The sequence below is a fragment of the Hemitrygon akajei genome, chromosome 15 (assembly GCF_048418815.1).
Source record: "Hemitrygon akajei chromosome 15, sHemAka1.3, whole genome shotgun sequence".
In the NCBI taxonomy this organism is placed as follows: Eukaryota; Metazoa; Chordata; class Chondrichthyes; order Myliobatiformes; family Dasyatidae; genus Hemitrygon; species Hemitrygon akajei.
The window spans coordinates 27,672,409-27,692,109 of record NC_133138.1 but is presented as its reverse complement, the minus strand read 5'-3'; the positions used below and the strand labels follow the sequence as shown (position 1 = coordinate 27,692,109).

Genomic DNA, 19,701 nt, shown 5'->3' with positions numbered 1-19,701 from the left:
AATTGTAGGGATGACTTACAGCAGATTGAAAAGCTTGAGCATGTAGATATTAAGAAAGAGGATGTGCTGGAACTTTTGGAAAGTACCAAGTTGGGTAAGTCTCCAGGACCAGATAAGATATACCCCAGGCAACTGTGGGAGGCGAGGAGGAGATTGCTGAGCCTCTGGCAATGATCTCTGCATCATCAATGGGGACGGAAGAGGTTCTGGAGGATTGGAGGATTGCAGATGTTGTTCCTTTATTCAAGAAAGGGAGTAAAGATAGCCCAGGAAATCATGAGTCTCCAACCAATGAGTCTTAATTCAGTGGTTGGTAAGTGGATGAAAAAAATCCTGAGAGGCAAGGATTTACGAACATTTGGAGAGGCATAATATGATTAGGAATAGTCAGCATGGCTTTGTCAAAGGTAGGTCGTGCCTTACGAGCCTGACTGAATTTTTTGAGGATGTGTCTAAACACATTGATGAAGGTAGAGCTATAGATGTAGTGTATATGGATTTCAGCAAGGCACTTGATAAGGTAACCCATGCAAGGCTTATTGAGAAAGTAAGGAGGCATGAGATCCAAGGGATCTTGCTTAATGGATCCAGAATTGGCTTGCTCGCAGAAGGCAAAGAGTGGTTGCAGACGGGTCATATTCTACATGGAGTTCGGTGACCAGTGTGCCTCAGGGATCTGTTCTGGGACCCCTCCTCTTCGTGGTTTTTATAAATGACCTGGGTGAGGAAGTGGAGGGAGGGGTTAGTAAATTTGCTGATGACACAAAGGTTGGAGGTGTTCTGGATGTGTGGAGGGTTGTCAGAGGTTACAGCAGGACATTTTTAGGATGCAAAACTGGGCTGAGAAGTGGCAGATGGAGTTCAACCCGGATAGGTGTGAGGTGGCTCATTTTGGTAGGTCAAATATGATGGCAGAATACAGTATTAATGGTAAAACTCTTGGCAGTGTGGAGGATCAGAGGGATCTTGGGGTCTGAGTGCATAGAACACTCAAAGCTACTGCGTAGGTTGACTCTGTGGTTAAGAAAACATACAGTGCATTGGCCTTCATCAACAGAGGGTTTGAGTTAAAAGCCAAGAGATAATGCTACAGCAATATAGGACCCTGGTCAGACCCCACTTGGAGTACTGCGCTCAGTTCTGGTCACCTCACTACAAGAAGGATATGGAAATTATAGAAAGGGTGCACAGGAGATTTACAAGGATGTTGCCTGGAATGAGGAGTGTGCCTTATGAGAATAGGTTGAGTGAACTCGGCCTTTTCTCCTTGGTGTGGCGGCGGATGAGAAGTGACCCGATAGAGGTGTATAAGATGATGAGAAGCATTGATCACGTGGATAGCCAGAGGCCTTTTCCCAGGGCTGAAATGGCTAACACAAGAGGGCACAGTTTTAAGGTGCTTGGAAGTAAGTGCAGAGGAGATGTCAGGGGTAAGTGTTTTTTTTAATTTTGCAGAGTGGTGAGTGCATGGAATGAGCTGCCGGCAACAGTGGTGGAGGCAGATACAATAGGGTCTTTTAAGAGATTCCTGGACAGGTACATGGAGCTTAGAAAAATAGAGGGCTATGGGTAACGCTAGGTAATTTCTAAAGTAAGTACGTGTTTCGCACAAAATTGTGGGCCAAAGGGCCTCTATGTTTCTATGTAATGTGATCAAATTAACCCTGAAATTTGAGAAGGAAAAGCTAAAGTCAGATGTATCAGTATTACAGTGGAGTAAAAGGAATTAGAGAGATGTAACATGCTGTAAGGCAGACAACCCCAATAGGCGGACCGCGGTCCAGGTCGGGACCGCAAGAACCAAATGTCTGGACTGCGCTGACCCACTGGCACTTATGTGAACGCACGTGTCATAACATGTAAATAAAGCATGCACTGCTCTAATTTATTTTAACCTCATCGCACACCGTACACTTGACCTACGCCCCTGTAGACCACGTGACCTACTGCTTTCTGGTCAAAGCTGAACCTTTTTGAGAGAGACAATCATGGGAGAAAGTTGCACTTCCCACGTCTGCGGGAGCATTGCGAGAAGAACGAAATGCGGGAGGATCCAGTTATGAAGGAATTCGTGACGAGCATGGCAGAAAACTTCAGGGAACAATTTGAAAGCTCCCCTAAACTCTCAGGTGACATCCTCCTCTTCCTGAGACAGCCGTTCTCCATTTTGGCTGACGGCCAATGGACTGCAGAGGCCAAAAGGCTGGTGCCTTCCATAGATGAGGCAACTCTTCAGATGGAGGTCTTGGAAATGGGAACATCTGATTTGCTCAAAGCACAACGCAAGGACGTTGGGGTGAGTGACTTTTGGATCAACGTGGTTGCCCAAGCTCAATTCAAAAACACGAGAGCTATTGCAATGCTCCTACTCACACTGCTCCCCTCCACGTACATGTGTGAGTCATCGTTTTCTTCAATCAACTCTATCAAGAACCAGGACAGAAACGGACTCTCCAATGCACATCTTGGCCAGTGCCTCAGGATTGCCACAACAGAATACAGGCCTGACATCAGAAAGATTGCCTCATCCCGTCGCTGTCACTTCTCTCACTGACTGGTCCGACAGCCCATGGGCCTCCCCCCGCACATGGTGCCCAAAGCATCAGGGGGCTGGAGACCATGCGGCGACTACCGCAGGCTGAATGAGGCTACGACACCGGACCACTACCCTGTGCCGCACATACAGGATTTTGCAGCAAACCTGCACGGCGCACGGATCTTCTCCAAGGTGGACCTCGTCCGGGGATACCATCAAATCCCGATGCATCCAGACGACGTCCCCAAAACGGCACTCCTCACCCCTTTCGGCCTTTTCGAGTTACTCCGCATGCCGTTCGGCCTGAAGAATGCCGCACAGACGTTTCAGCGGTTAATGGACGCGGTGGGACGTGACCTGGACTTCGCTTTCATCTATTTGGACGACATCCTCATAGCCAGTTGCAGTCGTCAGGAGCATCTGTCCCACCTCCATCAACTCCGCCCGACTGAGTGAATACGGCCTGACAATCAACCCGACCAAATGCCAGTTCGGGCTCGACACCATTGACTTCCTGGGTCACAGGATTGCTAAAGACAGGGCAACCCCTCTGCCTGCTAAGGTAGACGCAGTCCGCCATTTCCCCCGACCCAACACAATCAAAGGCCTTCAGGAATTCATGGGTATGGTAAATTTCTACCACCGCTTCCTCCTTCAGCTGCCCGAATCATGCACCCCCTGTTCGCCCTGATGTTGGGTAAGGGCAAGGACATTACCTGGGACGAGGAGTCCGCCGCCGCTTTCATTAAAACGAAAGAAGCCTTGGAAAACACTGCGATGCTACTGCACCCCAAAATGGACGTCCCTACCACCCTCACAGTGGACGCATCTAACACGGCAGTCGGTGGGATGCTGGAACAACTCATCGAGGGTTGCTGGCAACCCCTGGCGTTTTTCAGCAAACACCTGCGACCACCCGAGCTCAAATACAGTGCTTTTGACTGGGAACTGTTGGCGCTATACCTGGTAATCCAGCATTTCAGGTACTTCTTGGAAGGTAGGCCCTTCACCACGTTCACGGACCACAAACTGCTTACCTTTGCGTTCACGAAGGTGTCCGATCCCTGGTCGTCCCACCAGCAGCGACATCTGTCCTACATCTCTGACTACACAACGGATGTCCGGCATGTCTCGGGAAAGGACAATGTCGTGGCGGACGCTCTCTCTCGCCATACCATTCACGCCCTGTCCCAAGGGGTAGACTATGCAGCATTGGCGGAGGCGCAGCAGGCAGACGAGGAGATCCCAAGTTACAGAACCGCAGTCTCCGGTTTGCAGCTCCAGGACCTCCCTGTAGGCCCAGGTGAGAGGACCCTACTCTGTGACGCCACCACCGGCCAACCCCGCCCCGTCGTCCCGGTAGCCTGGTGGCGGCACGCTTTTAACTCCATTCATAACTTAGTGCACCCCTCCATCAGGACAACCGTCCAGATGGTCTCCAACAGGTTTGTTTGGCACGGACTCCGCAAGCAGATCAGTGAATGGGCCAAAACGTGCATGCACTGCCAAACTGCCAAGGTGCAGCGGCACACCAAAGCCCTGCCGCAGCAGTTCCACCCCACCGGCGTTTCGACCACATTCATGTGGATATTGTGGGCCCCCTGCCAGTGTCGTGTGGAGCACGGCACCTCCTCACTATCGTGGACCGGTTCACAAGATGGCCAGAGGCGGTCCCGCTCACCGACACCACCTCCGAATCTTGCGCCCGGGCACTGATCACCACCTGGGTATCTCGCTTTGGTGTACCGGCCCACATTACCTCCGACAGAGGCGCCCAGTTCACCTCCAGCCTGTGGTCAGCTATGGCCAGCCTTTTGGGGACACAGCTGCACCACACAACTGCTTACCACCCACAGTTGAACAGACTGGTGGAGCGTTTCCACCGTCACCTGAAGTCGGCTCTCATGGCCCGCCTGAGAGGACCTAACTGAGTGGACGAGCTTCCCTGGGTCCTGCTCGGAATCCGCACGGCGTCCAAAGAAGATCTGCACACCTCGTCGGCCGAGTTGCTTTACGGCGCACCCCTGGTCATCCCAGGGGAGTTCATACCAGCCCCACGGGGGCAAGAGGAAGAACCTGCAGCAGTCCTGGGCAGACTATGCGAGAGGCTCGGTAACCTGGCCCTCATATCCACTTCGCAGCATGGGCAGAACCCGACCTGCTTACCCAAAGTCCTGCTAAACTGTAAGTTCATTTTTGTATGACAGGGCAGGCATCGGGCACCGCTACAGCGGCCCTACGAGGGGCCATTTACGGTGATAAGAAACAACGGGTCCACATTCGTGCTGGACATTGGGGGGAGAGAGGAGGTTTTCACGGTGGACCGACTCAAACTGGCCCATGTGGACATGGCACAGCCGGTCAAGATTCCAGCACCGCGGCGCAGAGGCAGACCTCCCAAACAGAGTCCGGCCCAGACTGTGGACATTGGGGGGTGTATCGCCAGTTCTTGGGGGGGGGGGGGGTTATGTGGCGACCCACTTCCCAGCGCACTCGAACCAGCTCACAAATCGGTGCGCGCCAGCATTGAGGCCAGTCCCAAAAAGGGCGCCAAGTCTGCTTCACCAGCAAGGGGAAAAGCCCCCGGGCGGGACGGGACTATGAATACGCGCCCTCTACAGCATTCCCGCCCGGGGAGGGTGGGATCAGGAAAGCTTTAAAGCGAGACCGCGAAGTTCGAATAAATCTCTTTTTGCAACTGCAGCTCATCGACTCCGTGACGTTATTTCAGCGCTGCGTGTAGCACACCGCTACAGTATAATAATATTACAACAATACTGATAATTTCATTTATAGCTACACTTCATAATTCAAATGCTACATAGCTTAATTTAAAAGAACAAATAGATAAAAGGAGAGAACAGAATCAGTGGAAAAGGCAGTACTACTAAAACTCTGTGTGGAAGAGAAGTGGTGAAGACTACCATGTTTTGTGTGTGTGTGTGTGTGTGTGTGTGTGTGTGTGTGTGTGTGTGTGTGTGTGTGTGTGTGTGTGTGTGTGTGTGTGTGTGTGTGTGTGTGTGTGTGTGTGTGTGTGTGCGTGCGTGTGTGTGTGCGCGCGTGCGCGCGCATCTATTTTAAGTCCCAGATGAGTTCTCAATGTGACAGCTGACAGTTGTGATAGCTAGAGTCATAATTAAATGGTTGGTTTTGGACTTATTTTGTTTCAAGAGTGCATTTTTTTTCTTGTGTGACCCACAATACAGGTTTTGAGAATCCCAGGCCTAAATAATTACTCCTACTCTTACTACTCCTACTCCTGGTAATAGCAGTAACATCACCATCTGCCCATAAAACAAATTACTGGCGCAATGAAAAAAAACCCTGAACGTGTTGGCCCTTGGCTTGGCATAGTTTGGCCCTTGTGGAAAACTAGTTGGGAAACCCTGCTGTAAGGTTTCACTGCTGTGTAACATGCTGTAAGGTTTCACTGATAATGTAATGGTTTCTCTGTAGCAGCAATGTTTGGGTTATGACTAGAGATAACAGGGTTTGGAATGCTGTTGTTCTTTCTTCTGAGTCTGGAAGAGAGATTTTCGCGGTCTTTGGTCGGCAAGAGGAGAAGAAAGAAGATGCGTATGGAGAGAGCTGGAAGACCACTGGAAGGTGTGGACCGGGAGCGAGGGTCCGATGGTCGGCAGCACTCAGAGGTCAATGGTTCACGAATGGCCGTATTTGTGAGATACTCTCCAACACACAAGTTGGAATTTCTGGTGTTAAAATGGGCGGTGGTGGATAAGCTGAGTGACTACCTCTACGAGGCCAAGTCTGAGGCGAGGACAGACAAGAACCCTCTAACTTAGATCCTGACCTCAGCGAAACTGGATGCCACAGACCATCAGTGGTTGGTGGCGTTGTCTGCCTATGATTTCAGCCTGAAGTACCGGCCAGAGAGCTGGAACATTGATGCAGACGCTTTGTCCCGACAGGGGCATGAGGTACTGGACAGGGTCGAGGAGTGGGATAGCGTTCCTGCCCTGGGGGTGAAGACCACGTGTCAGTTTGCCATCACCGTGAAGGCAAAGGAAAAGGAGGGGCAGGATCAAGTGGTGGACTAATTGGGGGCTTCTAATGACGCCATCCCCCAGGTTAATTGTAACCTGACTGCTCTGAAGACCAAATAGCTGCTGAAACTAGGTTTTGGGGAAGTGGCAGCTGCTCAGCAAGATGATCCAGGCAATGGTACCATTTGGGCGGCGGTCAAAAAGGGAGACAGGGCTCAGGTGGAGAAGACAAAGCATGCATCGATGCCTCCAATACTGCGAAAATGGTCTCTGTTGGAGTTGAAGAACCAGATCTTATACCAGGTCACGTCACCCCCAGACTGACCCTGGCGTTGCCAGCTGGTTCTGCTGGAGAAGTATCAGAGGACTGCGTTGAAGTCACTTCATGATGATTCTGGACATCTGGGGGTGGAAAAGACCTACAGATTGCTCAGAGACCGGTTCTACTGGCCCTGAATGAAGTTGGAGATCGAAAAATACTGCATTTGATGCATACGGCGGAAGACACTGCCTACGCAGGCAACACCCTTGTCCCACCTGCAGAGTGCTGGGCCTCTGGACCTGGTGTGTATGAATTTCCTGGCAATAGAACCTGATGCCAGCAACACGGTGAATGTCTTAGTCATCACAGATCACTACACCAGAGATACTCAGGCTTCTCCTACCAAGGACCAGAGGGTGTCTACAGTGGCAAAAGTGTTATGGGAGAAGTATTTCATTTATTATGGCCTCCCCAGGTGAATACATAGCCATCAGGGACAGGATTTCAAGAGTAGACTCATCCATGAGTTACTGAGCATGCTTGGAGTCAAGAAGACGAGTATCACGCCCTATCACCCGCAGGGTGATCCCCAGCCAGGGAGGTTTAATCAGACCTTGCTAGACATACTTGGGACCCTGGAGATCAACAAGAAGAGCAAGTGGAGTCAACATATTGGGCATCTGGTTCACAGTTACAACTGTACACGAAATGAAGCTACTGGGTACTCGCCATATTATCTGATGTTTGGGCACGAGGTAAGGTTGCCCATTGACCTTTGTTTTGGGACTAACAAGGGTGACTTGCCAATTATAGAATTGTAGAATTATCTGAAGTATGTATCTGACACATGAGAAGAGAGCTGAAAACGGCTTAAGAATTAGTTGGGGTTGCTGCTGCCAAGTAGAATCAAGGGAATAAGAGGGGGTATGGTCAAAAAGTGAGGTTCTCCTAACTCCAGCCAGGAGACTGTGTCCTCATAAGGAATTTGGGGCTACCTGGAAAGCATAAGTTGGCTGACCGCTGGGCGGCTACGCCCTACGTGGTGGCGAGTCAGATGCCAAACCTACCAGTTTTCCAGGTGAAACCAGAGGATGAGAATGGGCCTGTCAAGATTCTCCATTGGAACCACTTGCTGCCCCTGGGTCAAGAGCTGCCAGGTAGACCCAGAGCCCGACTTGGGGCCTACACCTAGTAAGAGGACTCTTCGGAAATGTGGGGTGACTACCGTGCTCCCAACAGGCGAGGTTAGGCTGGCCCCCACCTGAGAAGGATACTGATTCGGAGGATGAGGAATCGGATGTGTGGAATATGCTGCCTTTCACTAACTCCCCAGTGATTGAGGAAGAGACTCCCGGCTCTTCTCCCATTGAGACAGGTGAAGTGGGGGGTGGGGGGCTATCTGTGGGTAGCCTGGGTTGCAGCGGGACTCTGCAGAGGAGGAAGCGGGGTTTGATCACAGAACAGAGGACTCCGAGTTGCAGGTGAGCACAAGCACTATATCAGAGGAGGCCTCAGCAGGTAAACCAGAAATATCCCCAGTACTGTCAGAACCCAAGAGTCAGATGATGGGGTGCAGAGGTCGTAGAGAATTTGGAGACCACCAGATAGCTTGGCCTATGTAGCACCAAGGGAGTGTGACCCCTACTGTGTTGGGGAGCTATGTCAATGCCTTTTACACCTGGATTGGGCTTTGTGTTTTGCAGGAAGGGTTGGCGAATTATCTCAACGTCATGAGAACATGACTAAATTTGGTGGGGAGAGAATATAACATGCTGTAAGGTTTCACTGATAATGTAATGGTTTCTCTGTAGCAGCAATGTTTGGATTGTGACTAGATAACGGGGTTTGGAATGCTGTTGTTCTTTCTTGTGAGTCTGGAAGAGAGATTTTCACAGTCTTTGGTCGGCAAGAGGAGAAGAAGGAAAATGTGTGTGGAGAGAGCTGGAAGACCACCGGACGGAGTGGACCAGGAGCGAGGGTCCGAAGGTTGGCAACGCTTGGTGGAGGTTGATGGTTGACGAATGGCCGTGAGCTCCAATGTGCACTTTTGATTTCTCTCTTAAATGGGCCCTTTTTCTTTTCATTTTCTTTACTAACCCTATATTCAGATTAAGATTTATAAAGTTCAATCAGTTAATTGCATATGGTGTACTGTCTGATATTTTGAAATGCGGATTTGTAACCAGGCAACACATCATGCAGCATCTACACAAACAAGATTTCTCAGTTTGGCGGGGCCAGAAGTTGTCTTCCCCTAGACAAACACGTGCTGGCCGAGCCTGAGGGTCACAGAGGCAAGAGAGAGGAGTTGGCCAGAACTGATTGGAAAAAAACACTGATAGGGTTATCAGCAGAGCAACAATGGCTGGAATTTCTGGAGTCAATTCAGAAAGCACAGGATATATACATTCTAAAGAGGAAGAAGCATTCTAAAGGAAAGATGACATAACTGTGGCTAACAAGAGAAGTCAAAGCAAAAATAAAAGCTAAAGAAAGGGCATATAATAGAGCAAAACTTAGTGGGAAGTTAGAGGGGTGTAAAGCTTTTAAAAACCAACAGAGGCTGGTTTTCAAACCAACAGAAGGTAAAGATATTATACGAGAGTAAGCCAGCCAATAATATTTAAGATGATACCAAAAGTTGCTTCAGATACAAAATGTGTAAAAGGGAGGTGAGAGTGGATATCGGACCACTGGAAAATAATGCTGAAGAAGCAGTAATGGGGCAGAACAAAATGGCAGATGAACTGAATAAATATTTTACATCAGTCTTCACTGTGGAAGACACTAGCAGTATGGTGGAAGTTCCAGGTGTCAGGGATCATGAAGTGTGTGAAGTTACCATAACTAGAGAGAAGATTCTTGGGAATTCATGAGGCTGCTTAAGAAACCATGAAAGGTCTAAAGGTAAATAAGTCACCTGGCCCAGACAGTGTATACCCCAGGGGTTCTGAAAGGGATAGCTAAAGAGATTGTGGAGGCATTAATAATTAATCTTTCAAGAATCACTAGATTCTGGAATGGCTCCAGAAGAATGGAGAATTGCAAATGTCATTCCACTCTTCAAGAAGGAAGAGAGGCAGAAGGAGGGAAACTATAGGCCTAACAAAAGAAGATCTACAGATGCTGGCAATCCAAGCAACACACACAAAATGCTGGAGGAACTAACAGGCCAGGTAGCATCTATGGGAAAAAGTACAATCAATGTTTCAGGCTGAGATCCTTCTGCAGGAACTATAAGTCAGTTAGTCTGACCTCAGTGGTTGGGAAGATGTTAGAATCAATTATTAAGGATGAGTTCTTAGGGTACTTGCAGGCACATGATTAATTGGGCTGTAGTCAGCATGATTTCCTCAAGGGAAAATCTTGACTGACAAATTTGTTGCAATTCTTTGAAGAAATAACAAGCAGGATTGACAAAGGAAAATCGATTGATGTTATATACTTCGATTTTCAGAAGACCTTTGACAAGGTGCCACACATGAGGCTGCTTAAGAAACCATGAGTCCATTGTATTACAAAAGTAATTCTAGCATGGATAAGCGCTGGTTGCTAGACAGGTGGCAAAGAGTGCAAATAAAGAGATCCTTTTCTGGTTGGTTGCCAGTGAGTAGTGGTGTTCCACAGGGGTCTGTGTTGGGACCAATTCTTTTTATGTTATATATCAATGATGCGGATGATGGAATTGATGACTTTGTTGCAAAGTTTTCAGAATATTGTATATGAAAACAGGTGGAGGGGCAAGTAGTTTTGAGGAAGTAGAGAGGCTATAGAAGGACCTGGACAGATTAGAAAAATGGGGAAAGAAATGACAGATGGAATTGTCAGGAAGTGTATGGTCATACACTCTGGTAGAAGAAATAGAAGGGTTGACTATTTTCTAAATGGTAGAAAATACAAAAAAAAATTGAGACACAAAGGGGTTTGGGAATCCTTGTGCAGGGTTCATTAAAAGATTAATTTGCAAGTTGAGTCTGTGGTGAGGAAGGCAAATGCAATGTCAACATTCATTTCAAGAGGACTAGAATAAAAAGCAAAGACATAATGTTGAGACTTTATAAAGCACTGGTAAGGCCTCATTTGGAGAATTGTGAGCAGTTTTGGCCTCCTTATCCAAGAAAGTATGTGCTGAAACTGGACAGGGTTCAAAGAAGGTTCACGAAAACGATTGCTGGATTGAATGGCACGTCATATGAAGAGCACTTGATGGCTCTGGGTCTGTATCATTAGAATTCAGAACAATGAGGGGTGACCCCATTGAAACCTATCTAATGGTGAAAGGCCTTGATAGAGTGAATGTGGAGAGAAGGTCTGGTATGGTGGGAGAGTCTAAGCGCAGAGAAAATAGCCTCAGAATAGAGGGTCATCCTTTTAGAATGGAGATTAAAAGGAATTTCCTTATCCAGAGAGTAGTGAGTCTGTAGAGTTCTTTGCCACAGGCAGCAGTGAAGGCCAAGTGTTTATGTATATTTATGGCAGAGGTTGATATATTCTTGATTGGTCACGGCATGAAGGGATACAGGGAGAAGGCAGGAGCTTGGGCTGAGAGGATCAGCCAAGATGAATGTCTCAATGGGCCAAATGGCCTCATTCTGCTCCTGTATGTTATGGTCTTAATGGAAGTTGTATGATGCAACACGACAATGATCCAAAACACAAGAGTAAATCCACAACAGATGGTTTAAAAAGAAGAAAACTTGTGTTTTGGAGTGGCCAAGTCATAGTCTAGACCTTAACCTAATTAAGATGCTGTGGCATGACCTGAAGAGGGCTATTCATGTAAGATATCCCAGAAAGATTGATGAAATGAAACAGTTTCGTATGATTCCTCCTCGCCATTGCACAAACTTATGTTACTCTATTATTGTGACTTAGCAGATCAGTCCATATTTTATGAGTAATTAATGCAGAAAACCAGGTAACTGCAAAAGGTTCATAAACTTTTTCTTGCAATTGTATACATTTATCCTGTAATCAGTCTCTGACATAAATATACAATCAGAACTCCTGTGCAATCTTTGACAATGGAAGATGCATGTGGATAGAAGAAGCTAGCTCACCAGATTAATTTTATGTTGGCAGCCCATTATCTGCATTAGGTGTCTTTTGTTTTGTTCATTTATAGTCAGTCAAAAGGACATGGCAACATACATTGGATGAATTCCTTCATTGGTAACTATTAAAAAACGAATACAGTTTTATAGCACTGTGATAGTATTGGTAGTGTTCTAATTTGTTCTGTATTTCATTGAAATACATAACTTGTTGCTCAGTTAAACGGTAGTTTGTCTTTTTTATACATTTTTACTATTTCCATGAAACTTCAACTGATTGAGACAGCTAACTAATTGGGGCAAAATGTACTGGTCACAATGTACCCCAATTAACCAAAATCTACTGTATCGCCTGCTGGAGAAGTCTTGAAAAAGGCAGTGCAGTCTCACAATAAGGTACCAATTATCAAATACTGAGATAGAGGAAGATCTTTTCTTAAGGGTTTTAAAGCTTTGAAATTCTTTATCCTGTAAAGCTGAGTTAGCCAAAATATTAAGTACATTCAAGGCTAAGATGGATACAAATAAATCAAACTTTGTGGTAGATGCTGGAGCAAGCTTGCTGGGCTGCATGGACTAACCCTGCTTCTTTTGTTATAACATAATGGCAATGTTTTAAGTTCATAAAGTGAAAGGTTAATAACCAAAATGGCTTCAATGAGGAACTGACTAAGAAAAAAAATGTTGACTACAATTGAGAAAAGGACTCAAGCAGGACAAGGCTACTCTGCCCCTCCAGCTCATTCCACCATTCAATATGCTATTTTATCAAATACAGGGTATTTTACATCCACCTCAGAGGAAAGAAGGCACCTTAACATTTAATCTGAAATACTGTTACAATTACAGTATATTTTAGAACTGAAGCAATGCATGATTAACAAGCATATGGGTACTTTAAAACAAAATAAACATAATTTGTGGTTTAATAATGAAAATACATCAGTTTTCCTCTGGTCAATAAAAAAACATTTGCCCAAGTGAACTGATGTAAAAACGCAAAAACTACAATTAAAAATTAGGGAAGAAGATGACATAGCTAGAGGTATTAACATAATATAAACAGATCAGAGCCAAATAAAATCTTGGTTTGTGTTAATTAAGTACCTTTTCTTTTCTTTTTTTTCTCTCCTCCCTCTCCATTTTCCCCTTCTTCTTCTTCTTCTTCATCTTCAGAACCACTTATTTCTGAACCAGAGATTTCTTCGCCTACAAATCAACAAAATATTTAAATAAATCAAATATTATTTCACCTATTGTTCAAATTTCCTCTACGGGTCCATACCTTCTTTCAGTTTATTTCTGAGATCTTCAATTTCCTTCTGGAACTGACGCAAAAGAGCATCTTTAGGGTCTTCATTAATTCTAGCTTTATTCTTTATATTCTTTGCTCTGTTTGCATATCGTAAAGTACTGATGGTTTCATCATAATTGTAATCTGCTGGTCCAATGTTCGCACACTATTTTGAAAAATATGTAATCATAAAGTAAGTTTAACTCCTTGTTACTGAGTAATCAGTTTTAGCAATTTTGGTATGAAGACATGTCAAGCAGAGGGAAGTTAGAAGCCTGCCCATGAGGTGAAGTAAACCCTGCCTTGAAACTAAGTTAACTCCTCATTTAACAAGCTGCAGGTGATCTGTCATTAAATCAAAAAAACAATCTCTCAAAAGAACCTACAGCTCAATATTAAACATGATTAGTTATGTAAACATTCACTCTTGGAAAATTCAGCAAGAAAGAAGTCTACAGAAAGATGTAGACGGAAAAATAGTTCATCAATTAACACAAACTTTATAGCTAGCCACATTAGATTCTGTACCTCTTCAACAGAAATCATGGGGATAAAAATGAATGCATTCTTAGCACGAACCCATCTTCATATCATCCTTTCAGAAAAGGTCCAATATTATCATTGAGAAAACTGCAGAGAGCATGTTTATCCCCAATTATCCATGGAAAGAGATCCACTTATGAGGTGTTGCAATAATGATTTTAGACTATTTTTAGAAGGTAGATCTTGAAATATAGTTACAATTGCCTACTGATGCAAATGCTGTTAACAGTGTAGAAATACAGTATCTTTCCAAAAAATTAGCTATTATAAATATCAATAGGAAGAAATTATAGTCTCACCATCATCGTCTTCGAATTTCCTCCTAATGAATCCTGAAGTAAACGTGTCAACTTGGAATTACGGTAGGGCACATGTGTACTTTTACCATCAACAAGAGCCGAGATAACATTACCAAGGGTGGATAGTGAGAGGTTAATTTTTGTTGCCTCTTTTAATCGCTGCCCTGTGGCTCCAGTCTTCCCTTGTCGTTCTGAACCCTGTAAGCAAATAATGGCACAGTTTCTTTACCATTCAAACTTTTAAAAAAATCAACTGTCACAATTACAAAAGTTGCATCTAATATATGCTTTAAAATGTTTCTAAGTGAAAATAGCAGTAAAAATAAATGCACAGAACATTAATCAGCAATTTTAAAAACAGGCTACAACAAAAGCAGAAAATGCTGCAATACTTAGCGAGACAGAAAGCTTTATGTGGGAAAAGAAACACCTCCAAGCTTTTGATGAAAGATCACTGATCCAAAATAAGTTACTGTTTCTATCTCCACAGAGTTTACCTAATTAAATAGCAAACAAGAATCTTTCACATGATCAGAGGACAACCTAGATTATGTGCTCAAATTCAGAAGTAGAGGCTTAACAATAATGGACTGACGTGAAAGTAAATAAGCAATACCAGTTGAGTAAGTTGTAAATCTTATAATCTTTCTAAATTGTCAGAGCACATTAGATACCGAAAATGTGAAATAAAAAACAGAAAATGATGGAAATATTCAACAGTTCAGAGAGAATGTGTGGAGGTTAAAACTGAGTTAATGTTTCAAGATGATTAATTTATAAATTCCCTTGACATGCTATTAGGCTGTGAACAATGAAACAGAAGCTAGTGAAAAAAAATATATGGAAATAGATGCAAAATAATGATCATAATTTTTTTACATTTTAATCATCAAAAAGAACCCAGAGGAAGTAGGTAGCTGCCGTAATAAGCACATTGAAAAAAATTGAGAGTTTTCCAGAACATGGCTTGGGAAGTATTCATGTTACAAACTACAATTCAAAACAAAACTTTGAGAAACAGAGTTAACATCCAGACTGCAAAACACTAGAATGTCGAAGAGAGAAGATGGAAGTACCGGTAAATATGGAAGCAATGATTAAATGATGCACTAAAATGTTTAAATCTGGACTTTATAGGGGGAACAAAGAACTGCAGATAGGAGGGCCAAAACGATATCACTTATTAATAATGACTGATTAGAACAGTTATTAATAGCTGATTAAAACAGGCACAATTAAAACACAAGTTAACAAAAACATCAACAAGATTTTATGATGCAAAGTCACACCTTAAAGTTAGTAAACTACAAATACAGCAAATGCATAAATTTGCACTTTATAAGTTTATAAGTATTCTCCAATATATGCTGGCAAATCTTACAGCAAGATCCACAAGGTGTAGTTTGCCCATGCGTACGTGAATATTTCCATCTATTCCTTTTTCACTACACTCAATAGTAATGGTGAAAATAGCATGAGAACGTGAACTGTGCTCATTCATATTTGTAGCACCAACAGAACCTGGGAGGAAAAAAAACATCACTATATGACCACTTTGCTTTCTAAATAAGTGAAATGCAAAACACAACTGAGGTACGCTACGATTTTTACTAGTAACAATCTCACTAAGTAGAGGATGCAATTCTCCCTCCTCTGATTTTGGGAACTGAGGACCTTCAGCAACCAGTTAAAAGACATTTTTTTTTTACCCTGGGTTCTGTTTGCAGACTTCACGTGGTTTGACAGCATAGAAGTTAGTATTTTAATTAAGAACTAATACAGACACCGTATTTAACAATATCTGTATTAGTTCTATATAGCAATTATAGCAAATTACTATATAGGTATCACTATATAGTAATAAGAGAGAAAGCTTAGACCTAAAAAACTCCAATCCACATAAAAGAAACTTAAAGAGGCCTAGTCCGTACTTTTATAATGTTGTTACTTCTAACATTCTGACAAATTAAGTAAAAAACTTGCCCCAAAATTCATGAAAAATTAGGTACCACAGTAACGTAGTGGTTAGCACAACGTTACTACAGCTTGTGGTGTCAGAGTCATCCGTAAGGAGGCAGTACATCCTTTCCGTGGATTTCCTCCCACAGTCCAAAGACTTATCAGTTAGTAGGTTGACGTAAGGACCTAGACCGTGCTGCTTCTCAATTAATAAATATAAATTTACAAATCTATGAAGATAGAAATTGCTTTTGTGTCCATCACCCTGTCTAAACAGAGGCAGCTCAGAGATCAGAGAGAATGACCATATTGTTTTAAATCGAAAATTAGAAAATCCACCACTTTTCCAGAAGTTAGATCTTCTTCAAATCAAACAGATGTCTTTGATAGATTTGACTAAACTAATAGAAGATACTAATAATTAAAATTTTGTGCAACTTTAATAAGAAGCGTACTTTGCCTATCCACCAAAATAGAAAAAAGAAAAATTTCATGCCAGATTTTTTTTAAACTTACGGTTCTTATTTCCCAAAGTCATAATACGATCCATGTCATCTGCATTGTTAACTACATAACCAGAGAGATCTTTAATATATACTCCAACATCAGGCCGTTCCTTAACCTACAGAATGAAGCAGGAAAAAAAAATGGAAAAGAAAAAAGAATGTGAATTTTCACTATAACTCACAAAACCAAAATAATTGGAGTAATTTTAAATCATAGACAGTACTTTGGTGGAGTGGAGTAAATGAAATTTCCCCATAAAGTAGGCAAATCTATTCTGTTTTTCAGGTGGTGAAGTAGAAAGTTATCCTAACGAATGAGCAGTGAGTGCAAGTAGTAAAGAGTTATTTAAAATATATATAAATCTAAACGATGGTATTACTAATAAAAGTACTCGATAGCTAAAGAGTATTCATATCCACTGGAAGGCATCAATGTACCCCTAATCTGCTCTGTGCGACATTAATATCTATTAAATTACAGGCTTAATGGGTTATATCTTTCTTCTTCATTTGTTGGCTGCACAACATATTTTGAATTTCTTGCCTCCAATCTCTGGCTCTGATCCTTCCCAAGAAGATCGCGAACCTCCTCATTATAAATTTCCAGGTAAGATACTCGTACAAGGAATCTAAGAAGATAGAAGTCCTATATTCAGCAAATTAAATTTGTTACTGTACAGTAAATTACTGACATACTCAAAGGGTTCATAGGTTTCAAATGCACAGACAGCTTTAGTATTATTACATTCTCTACATTAGTGGTCGCCAACCTGTCGATCGCGATCGACTAGTTGATCTTTGAGACTTTCCCAGTAGATCCCGAAAAAAAAAGAAAAATAAATACACAAATACTGTTGAGAGATTGTTTCTGGGTTGTGGGGTTTTAGTTCTGTTCTTTCTGCCCAGTGCGCATGCGTGTAGCTCCCCCGCTATGCAGTACAGTGTACTTTAGTGTCCCCAACCACCGGGCCGCGAGGAAATGATATGAGTCAGCTGCACCCTTCCTCATTCCCTGTCATGCGCACTTTTGAACTTGAATACGTGCAAGGTCATTACCCAAGCATGTCAGGGATCACTGACTGGCCTCGGGTAACCGGCTGCTTTGTGCGGCCGGTGAGAAGTGCTGTTGCTACTGGCCTGGAGCGCAGACAGATGGGCACCGCCTCTAAATCTGTTTAGCACACCAAATGTTCGTGGGAAACCCAGTGCTAAAATATTCACAGACGACCTAATTCGGGCTCAGGGTTTCATAAGTAGCAGAGCAGCTACCTCGCTACGATCTACTGAAACAAACTTTTGTCAGGCGATAGATCCTACAAGGGGGGGCGTATGTGCGCCCTGTCACACTCCTCGCTCGGTCGGTTGCTCTCTCCGGACTGCGACCGCCACGGCCCCGGAATGGGAACAGCCACACCTGGCCAAGGTGTCTGGCGGTGGGCAGGCGGGAGGCTGTCTAATGAGGCAATGAAGCCCTCAAAACTGCTTCAGTACCTTGAGTCCAAGCACCCTGCACTTAAAGACAAACCCGTTGGGTTTTTTTCCAGCGGAAAAAACATGAGCAGCGCGGGACAGTAGCTGAGAGCCACGTAAACTAAATTGCGGAATAGACTGGACATAAGGAACCGGTCGCGTTTAGCACCCACCCACCCCCCGTCAGCTGGTCTGTAAGAATATTGTCAATATTAAACCGGTCCATGGTGCAAGCAAAAGGGTGGTGACCCCTGGTGTTCATACATTATTTCTACTTCCGGTCTTTTCTGCCCCGGTGCACATGCGTGTAACTAATCGATTTGGAGTTGATCTTGCCTTTCACTAAGGCCGAGGTAGGGGATCTTGGACTTAAAAAGGTTGGTGATCACTACTCTACATTGTACATTTAAATTATTTCACCAATGGATGCACAAATTTCTCCTAGTTAATCTAATTACAACAATGAATGGTATACATTCTATTGAGTTTATTTTTAACGAATTTTTGGTCAGACTAATCATGAAATAAAAGATTTATACACAGTAACGCCCAAAAAAAATCAGAAATTCAATAGGCTAGATAATGCTAAACACCGACTTCCACCCAGAATTGCTACCTATGATCCCTGCACAACATTTGTTGTTGTTAATCCTTTCCACGCCTTGTGGCACATCAGGCAGCAACCTTGACATTTCTTTAGCATTTGTTTGTTTTTATGAGGCTGAGTTGCTAGCTTGATGCTCAATCCAGCATGGATGGGAAGCATGTAAGGAGCCCACCAGATTCAAACATGGGACCACTCACCTCTAAGTTCAGTGTGGATACCACTACACCAGCAGCCGGCTAGCACAATATTTACCTGAGTCAAATACAGAGGGCTGATTTGCTGACTCAGATGCTGAGATGGATGTATTATAAAGATATGCACATGGTTTAACCCCATTCTAGAATAAGGAAGATATTCACCACTTATTTGCTAATGATTCCAATATAGTCCAATGCACAATTATTACTGGAATGTTACCTGGTATCTCCCTCAGACTTTGCAATGTGGCCAAATATGTGAGCAAATGAATTGGGAATAATTCCCCTAAGTTCAGGCACTGCCCGTACTCCTTCCATAGTGAATGTCTTCCCAGTGCCAGTTTGTCCATAAGCAAATACTGTGCCTAAAGAATTAAGAAAATTATGATTTTAGATTAAAAATAATATACTGAAATGAAGCAATAAACTTAAATATTACAAGTAAAAATTGTGATGCAAGAATATTTAGATATCACTTTGTTATTTTTATCTACTGCATCAGAAGTCCCAGACTTCAAATATCAATAAAATAAAAAAAGAAAAACAAAAATTAAGAGCTAACTTGATTGGGATCTTTAAGATAAAAATATTCAGTAGGATAGCAGCAAAAAAGACAAAACAGGCATGCATAGTAACAATAGGCACTTAAAAATCCAATATAGAATTTGAGGGTGGAAAAATCATACAAGTGTATATGAATAGCAATGAGCATCTAAAAAAAAGATCAAGGAATACATTTCACTCAGTGAGATAAAATAAACTCAAGAGGGAAAAATTCTGCTGAATGTAATACTGATGTTAACCAGTTAGGTCAAAGACCTTACCTTTGAGCTGTGAATCAATATGACAACTTGTATTGATAGCAAAAATAACAGAAAAGTTGTAAGATATACAGTATGTTTCAGTTAATAAGTAATAGGATAACCAGAATTATCTGAAAAATACTAACTGCTTGCAATATAACTAAGTT

General features: G+C 43.3%; 1 protein-coding gene across 2 annotated transcripts in view; it reads right to left on the bottom strand.

Annotated features, from left to right (window-relative positions):
• kif3a (kinesin family member 3A) overlaps window positions 1-19,701 on the bottom strand; it is a 64,213-nt gene that overhangs the window by 20,866 nt on the left and 23,646 nt on the right. For both annotated transcript variants that reach the window (XM_073067337.1, XM_073067336.1), the window contains exons 3-9: window positions 18,952-19,096; window positions 17,002-17,086; window positions 16,468-16,573; window positions 15,374-15,513; window positions 13,993-14,190; window positions 13,142-13,316; window positions 12,964-13,065 (exon numbers count right to left, since the gene is read on the bottom strand). In XM_073067337.1, coding sequence (XP_072923438.1) covers window positions 12,964-13,065; window positions 13,142-13,316; window positions 13,993-14,190; window positions 15,374-15,513; window positions 16,468-16,573; window positions 17,002-17,086; window positions 18,952-19,096 — 951 coding nt within the window. The remainder of the gene's footprint in view (window positions 1-12,963; window positions 13,066-13,141; window positions 13,317-13,992; window positions 14,191-15,373; window positions 15,514-16,467; window positions 16,574-17,001; window positions 17,087-18,951; window positions 19,097-19,701) is intronic.